This window comes from Scyliorhinus torazame, chromosome 3, assembly GCF_047496885.1.
Source record: "Scyliorhinus torazame isolate Kashiwa2021f chromosome 3, sScyTor2.1, whole genome shotgun sequence".
Taxonomy (NCBI): domain Eukaryota; kingdom Metazoa; phylum Chordata; class Chondrichthyes; order Carcharhiniformes; family Scyliorhinidae; genus Scyliorhinus; species Scyliorhinus torazame.
Genome location: NC_092709.1, coordinates 61,033,354 through 61,049,174, shown reverse-complemented (window position 1 = coordinate 61,049,174; position 15,821 = coordinate 61,033,354). Strand labels below are relative to the sequence as shown.

Below are 15,821 nucleotides of genomic sequence, written 5' to 3'. Positions count from 1 at the left end.
AGTCGGTCAAAATGGTGGTCCTTCCGAGGTTTTTGTTTGTGTTTCAGTGTCTTCCCATCGTGATCACCAAGGACTCTTTCAAGAGAGTAGGTAGGAGTATTATGGGGTTTGTGTGGGCAAATAAGACCCCGAGGGTAAGGAGAGGGTTCCTGGAACGCAATAGGGAGGAGGGTTGGCTCTGCCAAACCTAGGGAGCTACTACTGGGCAGCAAACGTGGCGATGATCCGCAAGTGGGTTATGGAGGGAGAGGGGGCGGCATGGAAGAGGATGGAGATGGCGTCCTGTAAAGGAATGAGCCTGGGGGCGTTGGTGACGGCACCGCTGCCGCTCTCGCCGACAAGGTACACCACGAGTCCGGTGGTGGCGGCAACGCTAAAGATCTGGGGGCAGTGGAGACGGCACAGGGGTGCAATGGGAGCATCGGTGTGGTCCCCGATCAGGGGTAACCACCGGTTTGTCCCGGGGAAAATGGACGGGTTCCAGGGCTGGCATCGGGCGGGGATTAGAAGAATGGGGGACCTGTTCATTGACGGGACATTTGCGAGCCTAGGGGCACTGGAGGAGAAGTTTGAGTTACCCCCGGGAAATGCATTTAGATACATGCAGGTGAGGGCCTTTTGTGAGGCGACAGGTGAGGGAATTCCCGTTGCTCCCGGCACAAGAAGTTCAAGATAGGGTGATCTCAGGGGTATGGGTCGGGGAGGGCAAGGTGTCGGAAATACACCAAGAGATGAAAGAAGAGGGGGAAGCGCTAGTAGCAGAGTTGAAGGGTAAATGGGAGGAGGAGCTGGGGGAGATCGAGGAAGGGCTGTGGGCTGATGCCCTGGGTAGGGTTAATACCTCCTCCTCGTGTGCCAGGCTCAGCCTGATACAATTTAAGGTGGTTCACACAGTGTATTTGACGGGGGCGAGGTTGAGTAGGTTCTTTGGGGTAGAGGACAGATGTGGAAGGTGCTCAGGGAGCTCGGCGAACCATTTCCATATGTTTTGGTCATGCCCGGCACTGGAGGGGTTCTGGAGAGGAGTGGCGGGAGCAATATCTCAGCTGGTGAAATTCCGGGTCAAGCCAAGCTGGGGGCTAGCAATATTCTGAGTAGTGGATGAGCCGGGAGTGCAGGAGGCGAAAGAGGCTGGAATTCTGGCCTTTGTGTCCCTAGTAGCCCGGCGAAGGATCTTGCTATTGTGGAAGGAGGCAAAGCCCCCTAGCCTGGAGGCCAGGATAAACGACATGGCTGGGTTCATAAAGCTGGAGAGGATTAAGTTTGCCTTGAAAGGGTCTGCGCAGGGGTTCTACAGGCGGTGGCAACCGTTCCTAGACTATCTGGCGGAGCGTTAGAGGAAGGTCGGTCAGCAGCAACCCTGGGGGGGGGGGAGGGAGGGGGGAACGAGAGATTGTTTGAGAGGATGGATGAGCAGGAGATGACATGGAGGGTGGGGGAAACTGGCACGTGCGGGCAAGTGCCAGTGTATAAAGCTATGTAAATATACCATTTTGCCATGAATATATCTTGCTCAGTGCGATTTTGTGTTATTTTGTTACGGGGGAGGGGGGTACGGTTATTGTTTGTAAGGGGAAAAAATTGTGTTGTTAAAAAACTTTAATAAATATATATTTTTTTTAAAAATAAAAGATGAAAAAGCCGTAGCTCGTGAAAACGCAACTGCTCCTGGGCTCACATCGTGTGACCCCTGAAAGAGAGAAGCTTAATATTCTGTGTCATCTATTGTGAAACCCCCTATGTTTCTTAAACACACAGTTCTGATCCCCAGTCCAAAAAGTTACTCTTGGACATAAGAGCCTACTAATTAGTTGTTTGGAACAACAACTTGCCCGACTCGCTGGATAAATTTGCCCCTTTCAAATTTTCATACTCGCTGTTGTCAATATGGCTCCTAGGGCATTAATATATTTACACAAATGGAGAAGGGTTGCATACTTCAACTTCTGTTCGGAAAACAAAGGTAGTTTTAAGGGAATTAGATATGTATTGGTAAATATTAGAAGTAAGGTATAGTTTTAAGTGTGTTTAATTTAATGTTTATGTCCCTGGAAGGGTAAAGCCTATAGTTAGATTCATGCCAGGCAAAGGTGTTTGTATGTGTGGAGGTTGGTTCAGTTGCAACTGTGTTTCATTGTGCTGAGAGAGGGCCATGGCGTGAAGAATAAATAAAAGGCACAAGTATGTGAGTGTTGCTTAGCAACTGGGGCCTTGTAAGATAGAGAAGCTTTAAAATTTTAGTTAGCTAATTTGATTGCAGTTGAAGTTAGGTAATGAAAGAGAATGCAGCTATGCTATATACAAGCAATTGTTTGGAAGGAGCATCTCTCTTAGCTTTTCTAGAAGAAAAGCCATACCATGGAGTAATGGTTAAGAAAACCAGTGCAAAGATCTGAAGAGTACTAGTTAAGAAAACCAGAGAAATGAAGAGAAGTGTCCAAGAAGTCTGAAATTAAGAGACCAGACCAAGGTATTGTTCAGAAGATTTCAATGAAAAGTGTTTGGAGTTCAAGAGACATTTGCACTAACTAGATTTAAAATGGGACAGCAGATTTCAGAGGTAGATGAAATGTTTGATGTCATTTTAAATCAGTTTAGGAATCGAGAGTTAAAGCAATTGGGAGCAGTTTGCACAGCAGTCAAGCCAAAGAAATTCTGAAGGAGTTGGTGTGAAATCCTGGACTGGAGTTGAGAGTAATCTTTGTTTAAAGGTGGAAAATCTGGTCTGGATTTCGGAATGCAAACCCCCTAAGGGAAATAATAATTATGAGGAGATTTTAAAGCATGTTTATGGGAGTGGAGTTTGGAAACTTTGTGACAATCATCTGGGTGATTCTGAGGAGACATCCACAAAAAGTGACTTGGGACTCGAGAGCGGAGTGTGTATTTGCCCCACAGTCCTGTTTGTGCTTAAAATGGGACTTTGTGTTAATGAGACCATTGTAGATTAAGATGTACTTTGTCATCCTAAAACCTGTGCATAATTATTAGGGGGGAAGTGAAAGCGTATTGTATCATCCAATTTTTTTCTTGTTAAATTAGTGGTCCTGTGACCCTGTTGCTCCATGTTTTATTTTTTAAAAATTAAAAGTTGGCCAGGGTTCAAGTAGGGCTCCATTCTGGGATCTTCCCGTCCAGGTAGAAGATTAATTGGGATTGTTACACTTTCTCTTTAGAAACTTTTCAGCAAGTGCTGTTGATCCATTCCTATTGCTATGACACCCTAGGCTAGTGCACAGTCAGTTCCAGCCCCGCTTGACCCAGAGTTGCAACACAGTTGAAATTAACTCTTAATTTAAAAAATACCCGGTCTTTGGTCTTTGGCTGACCGATAACAACAGTCACCAGGTGTGTAAGTTTAAACCATTAATGTTTATCAATAACAAGTATAATTAAATATGCAACAAATACAATTGGTTAACTACTATCTAATTTCTAACCCTTAACCCACCCTCTACACGCATACAAGACAGACAAACACAGAGGGGTGTACAAAATAATACTAAAAATCAAAGGATAAAAGTCTGTTTCAGATGGACATCTTCCAGTTAGATTTTTCTTCAGTCTAGGCCTCCAGTTGGATGATGTTTTTGCTTTCAGTCTGTAATGGTTTTCACCATAGACTCATTAGGGTCTCAAGACTTCTCTACAGACTCAGAAACAATAGGCAGGAAACATTTGGGAGAGAGAGAGCAACACACAACCTCTCCTCTCCGCGTCCAGGAACTTACTGCCAGGTTCCTTGAAAACCCCACCTGGCAGGACGCAATCACTGTCTGTTGCCGGGCAGAATATGGTCCCTGGCCAATTCATTGTCCACCAACCAGTCAATCGAACCAAATCTCTCAATTTTTCAGTTGATAATAATAATCGCTTATTGTCACAAGCAGGCTTCAATGAAGTTACTGTGAAAAGCCCCTAGTCGCCACATTCCGGCGCCTGTTCGGGGAGGCCAGTACGGGAATTGGACCTGCGCTGCTGGCATTGTTCTGCATTGCAAGCCAGCTATTAGCACACTGTACTAAACCAGCCCCTGTTAATTGCCACAAAGTCTGAGTTCTTCTGTTCAAAACCTAAATCTTCACAGCACATTTGCAACTCTTCACTTCCTCACTTCCCCTGCTTCACTTAAAGGCAGGGCTCCATTAAAGACCCATGGACCAAAACGATAACGACAAAGTGAAAGAAATAGGAAATAATGGAATCAACAGGAAGGGCCCTTACGCTATTTATGCTATCTATGTTCTGTATTTTTTTTGTTTCAGAATGTCCAGTGACAGTGCCTGGCGTAAGGGTTCAGGAGAACCTAGTTTTGCTCAAATTTTAAAGAAGAACATACCTCCAAAGCCACCACAGCAAACATTAAACGTAACTTTTACACCACAGGGTGGAACTGCAGAAGATTTAGACTCTGGAGTATCCAGAGTAATTCAGATTTCAGGTATGATAAACTATAATTATTTCTAATTTTCTCTGCATAAGATACATTTCTGATAATTTTGCCTTAATTTCATATAGATATCTGTTCTTTGGTTAGTGTTTCTTTCATGTGCCAATACCCTACCATTCTTGTATTAAGGAAACAATGGGTTAAATTGCATTTCTTTTAGAAACTAAAGAGCAGGCTTGGGCGGGGGGAGGGTGCAATGCAAAAGGCTGTCACATTTCAAAATAGTACATACACTTTTTATGTTTATTTCAAATATGTTGGATATTTGTTTAATTTACATATTTTTGACTAGGCACAGCATGGATAATTGTAGTATACAATTAATCTGAACCTGGGCTCCTATCCTCTATTACTCAGATAAATAACTTTTGAGTTATTGCAATTTTTCCCCAAAAATCATTCTCAGTTATAGATACTGCTAGGGCCAGGATTTATTTCTCATTCCTAGTTTCCTTGAAGTGTTGGCAATGAGTCTTCCTTGAACCTCTGCAGGCAATGTGGTGAAGATACACCCATAATGCTGTTGGCTAAGGAGATCCAGGATCTTGATCCAGTGACGATGGAATAGTGGTAATATATTTAAGTTATTTTGACTTGGAAGAGAACTTTGAGGTTATGGTATTCCCCAGTGTTGTCATTGTCCCCATGTTTCGTGGGGATGGTGAGTTTGAGAGGTGTTGCCCAAGAGGACTTGGTGAATTGCTACAGTGTATCCTAGAAATCGCGCATGCTGTATCCACAGTGTTGTGGTGAATGTGTCAGGCCTCTTGAATGTTGTAGCTGCACCTGCTGAGGTAATGGAGACTATTCCATTCTTCTCCAGACTTATGCATTCCTGCTAGTGGAAAGGGCTTTTTGAGATTCAGGAGTTGTCATTTGCGGCCGAATGAGTCTCTGGACCTCCTCCACTATCCATGACATGTGGCTAGTCCAGTTGGGTTTCTGGTCAATGCCTATTACTTAACTTAGCTGACATTAATTATATTCAAGAACAGTAAATGGGAAGATGCTCAGTTCAGCCTATTGAGTCTGAGTTGGTTACAGGATGTGGCTGTTAAAGAAGTCTTCATAGTCTGTTGTATGTTAATAGCAAGTTTTTTAAATTTAAACTACTTGAAACTATATGTAAATATACAGCAAGTGATACCAGCATCGAGCGATTTCTATCCTCGGTCCGAGCACATCTCTGGCCACCACCGCACTAACCTGAGGTCTAGTCAAGTGCCTTCTTGCATCACTGTGTGGGCAGCACTGTACTCAGTCCCATATTAACCCTTGTATATACCTGACCCTACTACTACACTTCCAGGTTTTAGGAATCGGATAATATGATCCAAGAAAAGAGGCAAAAATAACGATTGGGAGCTATGTCATTCAAGGAAGTTTGAATCCATTACCATACTTTCTGCTATTCTGTGGACAGTTATTAACACTATCCTCATGTAATAATAGAAATGGAAGGAGGCCGTTAGACTTGCGACAGTCAACAAGTTGCCATCCAGCCTTATCACACTTTCCAACTCTTGGTCCATAGCCTTGTTAGTTATGGCATTTCAAGTACATATCCAAGTAGTTTTCATCCAAGTGAGATTTTATGCTTCTACCACCCTTTGAGACAGTGAATTGCAGAACTCCACAACTTCTTGGGTGAAAGAATTTCCCTATAAATCCCTTCTAAATATCCCATCTATTACCTTCGATTTATCTTTTTAAAAATGTCCTTTATTCCAAAAAAGTGTAAAAATAAGTAACAAATACAACAACACACTCCACAATCTCTCAGTCCAAGTTAGTACAATTTTTCCCCTTTTTTTACCCCCTCCCCATCCCCTGCGACAAACCGTTCCCCAAACGTTGTCATTAACAACCCCCACCATGCCCCGAAGTCCTCCGCCAACCCCTTCAACTCATTTTCCAAACGGAGAAAGTCATACAGATCCTCCAGCCAGGCCGCCACCCCTGGTGGCGTAACCAACCTCCAATTCAGCAAGGTCCTTTGCCGGGCAATTAGAGAGGCGAAGGCCATGACATCAGTGCCCTTCTCCAGCAGCTCCGGCATTTCCAATACCCCAAAGATTGCCACCATGGAGTCCAGCCTGACCTCCACCCCCACAATCTTAGGTAACGTCTCAAACACTGCTTCCCAGTAACTCACCAGCTTCTTGCAGTCCAGAACATGTGTGCATGATTTGCTGGCCCTCACCCACACTTTTGACACTCATCGGCTACCTCTTGAAGGAACCCACTCACACTCATCAGCCACCCCTTGAAGGAACCCACTCATCCTCGCCTGGGTCATATGTACCCTGTACATCATCTTGAAATGAATTAAGCTGATACTTGCACAGGAGGTTGTTGAATTCACCGTACGCATCGCCTCGCACCACAATCCCTAGCCTATTTTTGCCCCCCCAATTCCTCCTCCTCATTTGCTCTTGATCTTTACTACTTGCTCCCCCAACCATCCATATATGTCACCAATCCTACCCACTCCCAACTCATCTGAGAGCAGCAGTTGCTCCAATAGGGTGTACCCTGACAACCTGGGAAACGTCCTCCACTCCTTTCTTGCAAAGTCCCTCGTCTGCATGTATCTGAATTTGCTCCCCCTCGGCAGTTCATACCACTCCCGCAACTCATCCAGACCTGCAAATTGCCCATCCAGGTACAAGTCCCTCACCAGTCCTGCCTCCCTCAACTTCCTGTACATCTCATCCATCTTCCTTGGCCTAAACCTGTTGTTCCCAGACAATGGTGTCAACACCGACATCCCCTCCAACTTAAAAGTGTCTCCGCAGCTGATTCCCCACCCTAAGCGTTAACTTTACCATTGGGCTCCCTGTATACTTCCCTGGAGCTAGTGGCGGTGGAGCTGTCATCAGAGCCCTCAGACTGGATCCCCTACAGGATTCCTCCTACTTCTTCTCCCCCCAAACCCACCCCTCTCTCCAATCGTCTCACCTTCTCTGCATTCGTTGGCCAATAGTAATGCTGCAGGTTCGGGAGCGCCAACTCCCCTTTCTGCCTCTGTAGTAGGGCCCTCTTTACCCTCGGCACCTTCCCCGCCCATATAAGCTCCAAAATCACTCTCCAATTCCTGGAAGAAGGCCTTTGGGAGGAAAATCGGGAGGGTCTGAAAAACAAATAGGAACTGTGGCAGTACTTTTTTACAACCTGCACTCTCCACGCCAGTGTATCCCATCTCTTAAAATCCTCCCTAATCTCCACCAACGTTGTCAAATTCCACCTGTGCATCATAGCCCATTCCCTCGGCATCAGAATCCCTAAGTACCTGAACCTTTCCCTAGCTACCCTAAATGGCAACACGGCCAAGTTGGCCCAAACCCCACCACATTCACAAGAAACACTTCGCTCTTCCCGACATTTAACTTATACCCAGAGAAGGCCCTAAACCTCTCCAATATTCCCACGATCCTACCCATAATCTCCAACGAGTCCGACAAGAGCAACAACAGGTTATTCGCATACAACGGCACCCGGTGCTCTAAACATCTCCAACAAATGTTGTGCCAACTCTGACGCGAGCGCCTTATGAAACTCCACCGGAAAGCCATCAGACCCTGGAGCCTTCCCTGACTTCATCCCCCATGTGCTGTCAATCGCCTCTGTCAGCCCCAGGAGACTCCTCTACCTCATCTCTTCCTCCAACCATGGAAAACTCCAATCTATCCATAAACCATCTCATATCCCTTCCTCTCCACCTGGCTCAGCCCTGTACAGCTTCTCGTAGTACCCCCTGAACACATCATTTATCCTGACACTCTGTATCCCTTCTCTGTTCGCAATTTTAAGATTTCCCTAGATGCAGCCTGCCTCCTCAGCTGGTGGACCAACATATAGCTTGCCTTCTCCCCGTATTCATATTGCACCCCCTCACCCTCTGGAGCTGCCCCACTGCCCTTCCTGTCATCAACCTATCGTACTGCCCTTACAACCTGTTCCTCTCCGCCAATAACTCTTTCGTCCATGCCCCTCCCTCCTCCTCCCACTCCTGTCCTTATGTGCCTTGAACGAGATAATCACCCCTCGGACCACCGCCTTCAACGCCTCCCAGAACGTGGCTGCCAACATCCAACCCCCACCCCCCCTCCCCGGCAGTGATTTTTAAAAATACATTTCGAGTACCCAATTATTATTTTTTTCCAATTAAGGGGCAATTTAGCGTGAACTGTCGTTGCCTGACGGACACAGAGATAAGGTGGGGCAATTAAAATAAGACTCATCATCACTTAGTCACTCTGATCCCATGCTTTCCTGCCATGTTCCAATATTAACTTACTGTTTTGATTTGGTGAGCGAAGAACCAGGGTCCAACTTTAAATATGCAGATTGGTCTAATGATATCATCATAATCTTATCTACAATTTTCGTTGCCGGGAAACAGTAACTGTTATTTTAGTCTTGGGTATAGGAAGGGCAGGCCAGACCTTATGCCCATTGGCCAGTTAGTCAACATAGCCAATTGTGAGTCACAATTCAGGAAAGATTTATTAAAATGAGACCTGGCCATTAGGATGAGCAATCTCAGTACCCAATCTTTATTTTAAATTCTTTAAAAAAAATAAATTTAGAGTACCCAATTATTTGATTTTTTCCAATTAAGGGGCAATTTAGCATGGCCAATCCACCTAACCTGCACATCTTTGGGTTGTGGGGGTGAAACCCATGCAGATACGGGGAGAATGTGCAACTCCACATGGATAGTGAGCCAGGCCGGGATTCGAACCCGGGTCCTCAGCGCCGTAGGCAGAAGTGCTAACCAGTGTGCCACGTGCCGCCCTTAAATACCCAATCATAATTGCAGAGTGCTCTGCCTGCTAGTAGGCTTGCGAGCAGCTTTTCTGCCCTCCCGGATCCGATATGAAGCTTTTCTGCCCTCCTCCACTTGGGCGAGTTTCAGAAAATTAACCAGTGAAGTTTCACTCGCCATACACTGGAAACATCTATGGACAGATAGTCATTTTTCAAAGCTGAAATAAGCAACATTGTTACAGTAAGGAATCTGAGTTAGAATGACAGTTAATATAAACATTTGCATAATTTTAAACCGCTTACTATTCCTCACTCTTCTATTTTATCTTCTTTCCCTTCAATCTTTTCCCTCACCGGAACCTCCATGTATTGGAACTATCTAGCCTCTAAATGCAGGATACAACACCAATTTGCATTTTTATGGTGCCTTTAATGTCATAGAACTGGTGCTTCACGGGCATTATCAAATGCAATTGATACCCAATTATTTTATTTTTTCCTATTAAGGGGCAGAACCCTAGATCGGAGAGATTAATAGGGCAGATGACCAAAACGGAGGGAATTCCAGAGGGCCCAAGCAGCTGTGGAGAAATGAAAATTAGGGACGCAAAAGAATTAGAGGAGATATCTTAGAGAATTGTCTGTTATGTTCTGTCCAAAGTACACCTGTATGACAGCATGCAGCAATCTGGATTTACCATGCATTGAAGTTGCTGTTGAAGAAAGCAGGAGAGGAGAAACCTGTGTTTTGAGGAGCTATAGCTTGGAGCTCGAGGAGGGAAATTAAGTATGTAAGTGAGGAGCGCATCAAGAAGGATTGGAAATGAGTTGACAAGGGCTCAGAGCCCCACTGGAGACTGAACTCCAGAAGATGAGAGCACTCTGGATTTGTCAGTCAGAGGTTGTGGGTAGCCAGTCAGATAGTTAGGGGAGGGGCTGAGCCAAATTAAAGTTTTGGTCTCCTTTTCGGAGGAAGAATGTTCTTGCTCTCGAGGGAGTGCAGCGAAGGTTTACCAGACTGATTCCAGGGATGGTGGGACTGTCATATGAGGAGAGATTGACTAGGTTAGGTTAGGATTGTTCTCGCTGGAATTCAGAAGAATGAGGGGGGATCTCATAGAGACTTATACAATTCTAACAGGACTAGACAGGATAGATGCAAAGAAGATGTTCCTGATGGTGGGTGTGTCCAGAACCAGGGGTCACAGTCTGAGGATTCAGGGTAAACCATTTTGGACAGAGAATGAGGAGACATTTCTTCACCCAAAGAGTGGTGAGCCTGTGGAATGCATTACCACAGGAAGTAGTTGATGCTAAAACATTGAATGTATTCAAGAGGCGGCTAGATATAGCATTTGGGGTGAATAGGATCAATGTTATGGGGAGAAAGCAGGATTAGGCTATTGAGTTGGATGATCAGTCATGACCGTGATAAATGCTGGAGCAGACTCAAAGGGCCAAAAGGTCTCTTCTTGCTCCTATCTTCTATGTGTCTATTTAATTGCATCTGGTTGCCAACCCTAGATTAGAGCGAGGCTGGGGAGAGCTCTCCATTCAGCAGCACTCAATGGTCCAGAGCTCAATCTGAAGCCGAATGGCCCAAGAAGGCCCACAGCCTTTGAGCATGACCAGAGGAATACATATGTCTGGGATAAAGTTGGTCAATGAATTTGGTCTCTTTGAGAATCTAATGCTTTCCAACAGACAGGTTTATAATGACGATTTGGATTTTGATCATATACATACTCTATATATAAGGCCCAAGAACATCTATCTACCTTTAGCATTGATTGCACCACATACACCAGGCTGGAAACTGCAGGTTGATTGGCACTATCTAGATTGATGGATAATAAATGAGAAACCAGATTGTGAGTCTCCCCATAACAAATCCCATTTCCTGACCATCATTGCCATCCCTGACACCCGTCTCAAGCTAAGCCAGACATTTGTAATATTGGTGTTGTTTGACCCTGAGATACGTTTCTAACCACGCATCTGCTCCATCACCAAGACTGCCCACCTCCAACTACTGCCATTCAGATGCTGGCAGTTCTTTGTACTCTACAGTTCTGCTGGTGGCTGGCGCTACATCTACCTTTGGAGAATTGAAGAGGGTCCCAGGTACAGGTGAGTGATAGGGTGGGAGTAAAGGAGTGAGGATGTCGGCAGCGAGGACAGGAAATAACTCTGTGGTTTCCCCCTTCCTGATGCCAGATCCTTGATCAGGCACTGTGCCTTTGAACAAGTAGCACTTTCCTCTTCTTTCTCTCCACCCCCTCCCTCCCCTCCCAATCCCACCCCTTTGCTTGTTGTGAGCCCCTCTACTCACACTGGGTTAATAGCAGCTGTGGAGGGGTGAGGTTCTTAAGTGGGTATTAATTACCCATTTAAGTACCTGAATTGACTGCGCGGTAAGAAAGCCGTCCAGGGGCTTGCTGGCATCTTGTGCGTCCCCAATCGTAATAGCTTCACCATTGACAGCTGGGCTTTCAAATGCTAAAGCCCTAAATTTAGAAATTCTCTCCCAAAAACTGACTTGTTTAAGCACTTTTGGTTGTTTTACATTAGAGGTAGATACTATATAAATGCAAGTTGTTATTCCAGTATTATATTCTAGTTCACTTCTAATAGTCTGACCAAGAGTACTGTTTTCACCATAGGCTGTTTTTATTATTAGTTGCATGTTATAATTTAATAGTTACGGTTTTTTTTCAGGTCAATATCCCAAGTCACAATTTGCTGAATTTATTAAACCACTCCCAAACACTGCACTACCCCCTAAGAAAGTTTCCAGAGAATTTATTGATAAATACAGACGTGGTGAGATCAACCCAGTTTCAGCCTTGCATCAGTATGCACAAATGTTGCGAATGCAACTAATTTTAAAAGAAACTGTAGCTACAGGTAGGTGATATTTTTCTACAGCAGATTTCCTACCAGAACATTGTTATGTATTCATTTAGCTGAGATTATTTAATTTTGCATTCCAGGCAATGTGTTTGGACAATACTTTGCATTCTGTGCTGTAGTTGATGGTATCGAATACAAAACTGGAATGGGTCAAAATAAGAAAGAAGCAAAAGCCAATGCTGCACAATTAGCTCTCGATGAACTTTTGGATACAGAACTGAGCAAAACTTCATGTAAGTTTTTTTAAAAGTGTTGCTGAAGCTGTGGGCACATTCTCTTTATGCCAAAACAAGATGAGATGGAGATGAGGCATTTTCTGTGGATCTTCCTGGTTGAGGCTAATGTAATTTTTCTAGTGTTAGTGGGGTTGGTGCACTGCCCTCGGTGAGGTGTAGGGCCGGCTGGGTGGTGGGTCTTGGTGTGTGCTGGGGGTATTGACTCCTGTGTGTTAGAGAGTTCTAGACCCTGCCCCTCTTGATTGGGCCATCCCTTCTTGAAGGCACTTATTAGGGAGGTCCTGAGAGGCTCGTTTTTTAAAAATGTGTTTGAACATCCTTGGTTGACAGACTCCTTTGTGCACGAGGGCCTGGGGTGGGGTTGAGTCCTATACTATGGTTGATATCCTGCCCCCCCTCCCCATTATGGTTGGGATATCCCTTGTCTGAATGAGCAGGTTTTTCTCTTCATCAATAGGTGGTGGGCGTGCACCGGAGGAATACCGACCCGTAGCTGGTTCCTGGTCCTCTTTTACCCCTGTAACCTCTGCTCTTGGTAGTTATTACTTTTACTCTGTTACGATTAGTTTGTTAGGAGGCACTGACCATAGTATTCTCTAATAAATTTGTAAATGATGATCGTTCTGTTCTTTGCCTGAGGTTGGGGTTATGTTGTGTTTTGTGGTGTATGTATAACATCCTTTCAAAACTCGCTCTCATGTATTTTCTTTGTATTTTTCTTTATTTGTTATGATGGGTATAAAGAATCTGTGATTAAGGTACAGACAAGTCTGTTATCTGAGGGTAGGAGCTTGCGGTGCTCCTACAGTTAGAAGGTGTATACTAGTGCACGTCTGTACATGACACGGAAAATATATCCTGAACTCTCATAGTCGATGCGAGTACACGGGGCAACACAGTGGTACAATGGTTAGCACTGCTGTCTCATAGCGCCAGGGACCCGGGTTCAATTTCAAACTTGGGTAACTCTGCGGAGTTTGCACGTTCTCCCGTGTCTGCGTGTTTCCTTCGGGTGCTCCGGTTTCCTCCCACCGTCCAAAGATGTGCATCTTAGGTTGATTGGTTGTGCTAAATTGCCCCCTGAAGTCCAAAGAACACTAAGAAGTGTGTGTTACAGGGATAGGGTGGGGGAGTGGGCCAGGGTAAGGTACTCTTTCAGAAGATTGGTGCAGACTCGATGGGCTGAATGGCCTCCTTCTGCACCTTGGGATTCTATGAATTCTAGTTATCTGAATCACCATGTGCGAAGGTGTACACGTTTTTACCATGTTTTCATGGCCATGATCCTTTTCTTCCTTGTTCTCTGGTGCATATAGAGGCATCGAGTTGAGTCTAATGATTGTATTGAGCCAGTTATGTTGCTGTTCTCTTTCTGTCTGTATTTTGAGACTTTTTCTTGCTGAGCCATTCCTGAGGTTTTGTTAAAATGTAAAATTTCAATAAATGAGCTTTTGGGGAAAAACATCACCCGCATCACATCACACCATCTCTTTTGCAGCATAACACGCCAGACGATTGATGAATGCACAAGAGCGGTTAGTTGAGTTTTGAATTGAATATTGAATGTTATGTTGGCTAAAATCAGTGTAATTTGTGGTGGCTTTTCTTTTGGTATTGTGGCCAAGAGGTGCTGTGATGGTCAACCAGAGATATAGGCTGGAATTCACCAGCTATTATTATCTGGCAGTGGAATTCTCTGGTGTCGCCGGCAGTGGACCCCCTTCCGCAGGTTTCCCGACGGGGTGGAGTGACGTCAATGGGAATTTCCATTGATAGCGGTGAGAGCTGAAAATCCCACCACCAACGAACAGCACGGCACCTCCTGCCGCCAAGGAACATGCGGCTGGGAAGTCAGAGAATCCCACCCATGGTATTGGGATTTGGGTGTGTGTCCATGGAAATTGAAGTCAAATTAAGTTATCTTGAGCAGCCTGACTGGAAAATAAATGTGTTGGCACCCTCCTCTTTTAGTCTCCAGTGTTATGGATGCCAGACCAGATCCCAGCAGTGGCTAAGATACTGGACCAGAACCGCAGTGTTTTTTAATTAAACATTTTTAAGACTGCGGAAAGACCGCTCCAGGAGTGATTGCATGAGAAATGGGCTTGGTTATTTTTACAAATGAAACTTGATTATAACAAAAGAAAAACAATATTTAAACTGTTAAACATCAAACCTAACATGACCAGCTGACATGTATCCCTTAAACCCTAACACATGATTTTCCATTAACCACGTAAAATGAACATACAGTTCTCAACTCCACTTGCATTGGCAGGCACAAATGATAGTTGCATTACAGAACATATTTCTGCTGGCTCTGTATGCTGAAATGTATCTTTTTCAACTGTCTCAGGATTACTCACAAATTCTTCTTGTGGATTCATTACAAAAGGTTGCTGAACTTTCAGCAGAGCCCTTCTGTTTCCCTTTAAGACTCTTCCGTCATCGGTGACGATTAGATACGAATGAGGAGAATCGGTGCGAGGGACTCTTTCAATGACCCCCGACTGGCGCCGCGTCGACTGCGCGTGCGATTGTGGCAATTCTCCGGGGACCTGAGAATCGTGGGAGCAGCGTCGCCCTGGATCTTGGCGTCGACGCCCATTCACCACCCCCGCACCCGAGCGCGATTTCGGCTCTGAGAATCCCACCCCAGTTTCCTCTCTAATGTTCGATTAACTGGTTCTTTCGGAATATAGGGCAAGGCCGTCCTTAGTTGCCTGTTGCTGAGCAACTGAGCTGGTGAAAGTCCATTGATTAACGGTGCTGCATGATAACTCAGGAGCGCGAGATAAGTATCTTTTCGGCTATCCATGGCTTTTCTTAGCAACTGTTTCACGATATGAACATCCTTCTCCACCATTCCGTTAGACTGTGGACTCGAAGTGATGTGTTTGAAATCGTACTGGTGTGCGAACTCTGCCCACTCATAACTATTGTTACATTGTCACTCATGACTGCGCTCGGTATTCCATGGCGTGCAAAAATCTCTTTAACATGCTTTATACACATCTAGCAGTGGAATTTGCTAGCTGTGCTATTTCTGGATAATTGGAAAAGTAGTCAATGACTGAAAGGTATTACTTTCCATTCAGGTAAAAGAGATCTATGCCAACATTCTGCCATGGAGTCGTGATGATCTCACCCATCTGCATCGGCTCTTTGCTTTGCGTTGAAACTTTTGACCGGTTTCGCAGTTATCAACCATTACTTCAATGTTGTGGTTTATCCCTGGCCCTACGCTTTCACTTTTCTATTCTCAAGTGCCCTTCATGGAGTTTTTTAAGAATCATCAACCTTGATGATTGTGGAATTACAATCCTTTGTTGTCGAAGCATAAAAACCCATTTGTGTCACTTACCTCTGCCCTTACGTTATAATAGCTGGAGCAGGAACCTTTAGGCCATTCCTCCCCTCATGGAGATATGTGATCACCTTTTGTGACT

General features: G+C 44.8%; 1 protein-coding gene across 4 annotated transcripts in view; it reads left to right on the top strand.

Annotated features, from left to right (window-relative positions):
* adad1 (adenosine deaminase domain containing 1 (testis-specific)) overlaps nucleotides 1–15,821 on the top strand; it is a 241,000-nt gene that overhangs the window by 59,222 nt on the left and 165,957 nt on the right. For 3 of the 4 annotated variants that reach the window (XM_072495706.1, XM_072495707.1, XM_072495704.1), the window contains exons 2-4: nucleotides 4,266–4,441; nucleotides 11,942–12,130; nucleotides 12,217–12,369. In XM_072495706.1, coding sequence (XP_072351807.1) covers nucleotides 4,267–4,441; nucleotides 11,942–12,130; nucleotides 12,217–12,369 — 517 coding nt within the window. In that variant the 5' untranslated portion in view covers nucleotide 4,266. Of the gene's footprint in view, nucleotides 1–4,265; nucleotides 4,442–4,942; nucleotides 5,021–11,941; nucleotides 12,131–12,216; nucleotides 12,370–15,821 lie in introns of those variants that run through there. The other variant, XM_072495708.1, reaches the window with a different exon arrangement.